Below are 2,069 nucleotides of genomic sequence, written 5' to 3'. Positions count from 1 at the left end.
AGCATACAGTCAAAAAGCGGAGTGGCACGCGCGCCCGCATTTGGCTGTCGGTCTGTGTGCAGCAGCAGCAGCAGCAGCAAAGCGCAGCAGCAGCACGGATTTGCGAAATGTTGAATAAAATGAATATTTGAAATGATTTTTTCAGGTTTTTGTAATTGGAGCAACAAACCGCATCGAGCTGCTGGACGGTGCTGCACTGCGGGCCGGGCGGCTGCAGCGGCTGGTGTATGTGGGGGTGCAGCAAGACAAGGGGCCCCTGCTGCATGCACTGACACAGCAGCAAATAGTTTTGGGGGCCCCTGCTGCTTCTTTGAGGGCCCTGGAGAGCAGCAGCAGCAGCAGCGAGGCTGCTGCAGTGCTGGAGCAGCTCAAGGTGGACGTACACCCCGGAGCCACAGGCGCGGACTGCAAAGCCCTCTGCAGCAGCGCCGCTCTTATGGCCATCAAAGAAAAAATTAAATTTGCAAAAACTCTCGAGTGTGAGCCAAAATATAAAAGTATTAAATTAATATATATTATTAAATTAATATATATTGTACATAATAATATATAATACTGCATGCTAGTGGTAATAATAAAGCTGCAATGCATGCGCAAGTTGTTGGACGTGTCGCCTGTAATTACACGCAAGTTATGGCATTTTACTTGCAAATATAAAACTAGCATGCACTAAATATATATTAATATATATTAATATATATTAATATATATTAATATATATTAATATATTATTTATTACATTCTCCTCACTATTTATTTCTTGCATTACTGCGTTAATAGTTCTATTAATAACTACCTAGCCAAACTGCGAGCCTCTTAGGTGAATCTCCCGCAGCCTTGGCCAATGAACTAACTTTTGGAATTTGACTTAAAATAAAATTAAAAGAATTGTTTTGCTGCTGCAGCTATTAACTTTTGGAATTTAATTTCAAATAAAATTAAGAGAACTGTTTTGCTGCTGCAGCTGCCCTCGGGCTGCGGCCAAACGTGCTGCAGGCGGCGGCCCTGGGGGCGTGGCGCTGTATAGACCACGAGGCGGAGCCGCTGGGGTGTACGTACACCGTGGACTTGCTGCTGCCTGGCCCCGCAGCAGCAGCAGCAGCAGGGGGTGCAGCAGCAGCAGCAGCAGCAGGGGCAGAGACCCCGAAGGCGCAGCTGAGGCTAATGAGCAACACAGAAGTGAAGGGGGGCGGGGAAGTGGAATGCCTCCAGGTGTGGCTGGGGTGTATGTACACCTCAGCAGAAGCAGCAGCAGCAGACGAAAACGAAAAAGAAAAGAAAATTGAAGATCTCTTCTGGGCAGTGAGCACGCTGCCTGCAGCAGCAGCAGCAGCAGCAGCAGCAGGCGCCTGCAGCGGCGGGACCCTGCAGCTGCTGCTCCCGGCCGCTCCCCCCGAGCCGCCGCTGCAGCAGCAGCAGCAGCAGCAGGAGGCTTGTGCTGCGCGGCTCAACGGCCACAAAGCTGCAGCGTGGGCCACAGCAAACTCCAGCCCCAAAAGCTTACTTTGCATGCATTTGGGGCCTCCTCCTTGTTTTTTATTTTCTGTGCATGTGCTGTACATACACCTGAAAAAGGCCCTCGAGGAACTCCGGCCTTCAGTTTCCGCCCAAGACTTGCGGCGCTACGAACGGCTGCGCGAGCAGTACGCGGCGCTGACTTGATTTATTTCTTTAAACTAGTTCAATTCCAATTCAAATTAATTACTTTATTTATTTATTTATTTATTTATTTAATTTGTTATGCATGCATGCATCTAACACGGGGCCTGACGCCCCCGGCGAATGCGACCCCGGTACCCAGTTTTCCTCCTTATGTACTCCGTGCCGTTCATTATTTTTCTTTTCCGGTCAGACAGCAGCAGCGGGGGCCCCGGGGGACCCCCTGGGGGCCCCCCTGGGGGCCCCCTGGGGGGCCCCCACGGAGCCCCTTCTGGGGCCGCCTTGGGGAGCCCCCCGGGGGGTTCCCTGCTGCTGTGGGGGCCTGGGCGCCCGCAGGGGGCCCCCTTGTGGACTTCGCCTGCTGCTGGCAGCAGGGCAGAAGGGGAGGGAGGGGGCCCCCGGGGAAGTGC

The 2,069-nt window shown here is 52.3% G+C and overlaps 1 protein-coding gene across 1 annotated transcript in view; it reads left to right on the top strand.

Annotated features, from left to right (window-relative positions):
* The window catches only part of ETH_00012130 (peroxisomal-type ATPase, putative), a gene marked incomplete at both ends in the record, with an annotated part of 6,272 nt that extends 4,610 nt beyond the window's left edge, over nt 1–1,662 (top strand). The window contains 2 exons of the mRNA XM_013373191.1: nt 146–479; nt 965–1,662. Of these exons, the coding sequence (XP_013228645.1) occupies nt 146–479; nt 965–1,662 (1,032 nt within the window). The remainder of the gene's footprint in view (nt 1–145; nt 480–964) is intronic.
* Between the last annotated feature and the right edge of the window lie 407 nt (nt 1,663–2,069).

The sequence above is a fragment of the Eimeria tenella genome, genomic scaffold (assembly GCF_000499545.2).
Source record: "Eimeria tenella Houghton genomic scaffold, Eth_scaff123, whole genome shotgun sequence".
Classification (NCBI taxonomy): domain Eukaryota; phylum Apicomplexa; class Conoidasida; order Eucoccidiorida; family Eimeriidae; genus Eimeria; species Eimeria tenella.
This window is presented reverse-complemented; position numbering and strand designations above follow the sequence as displayed.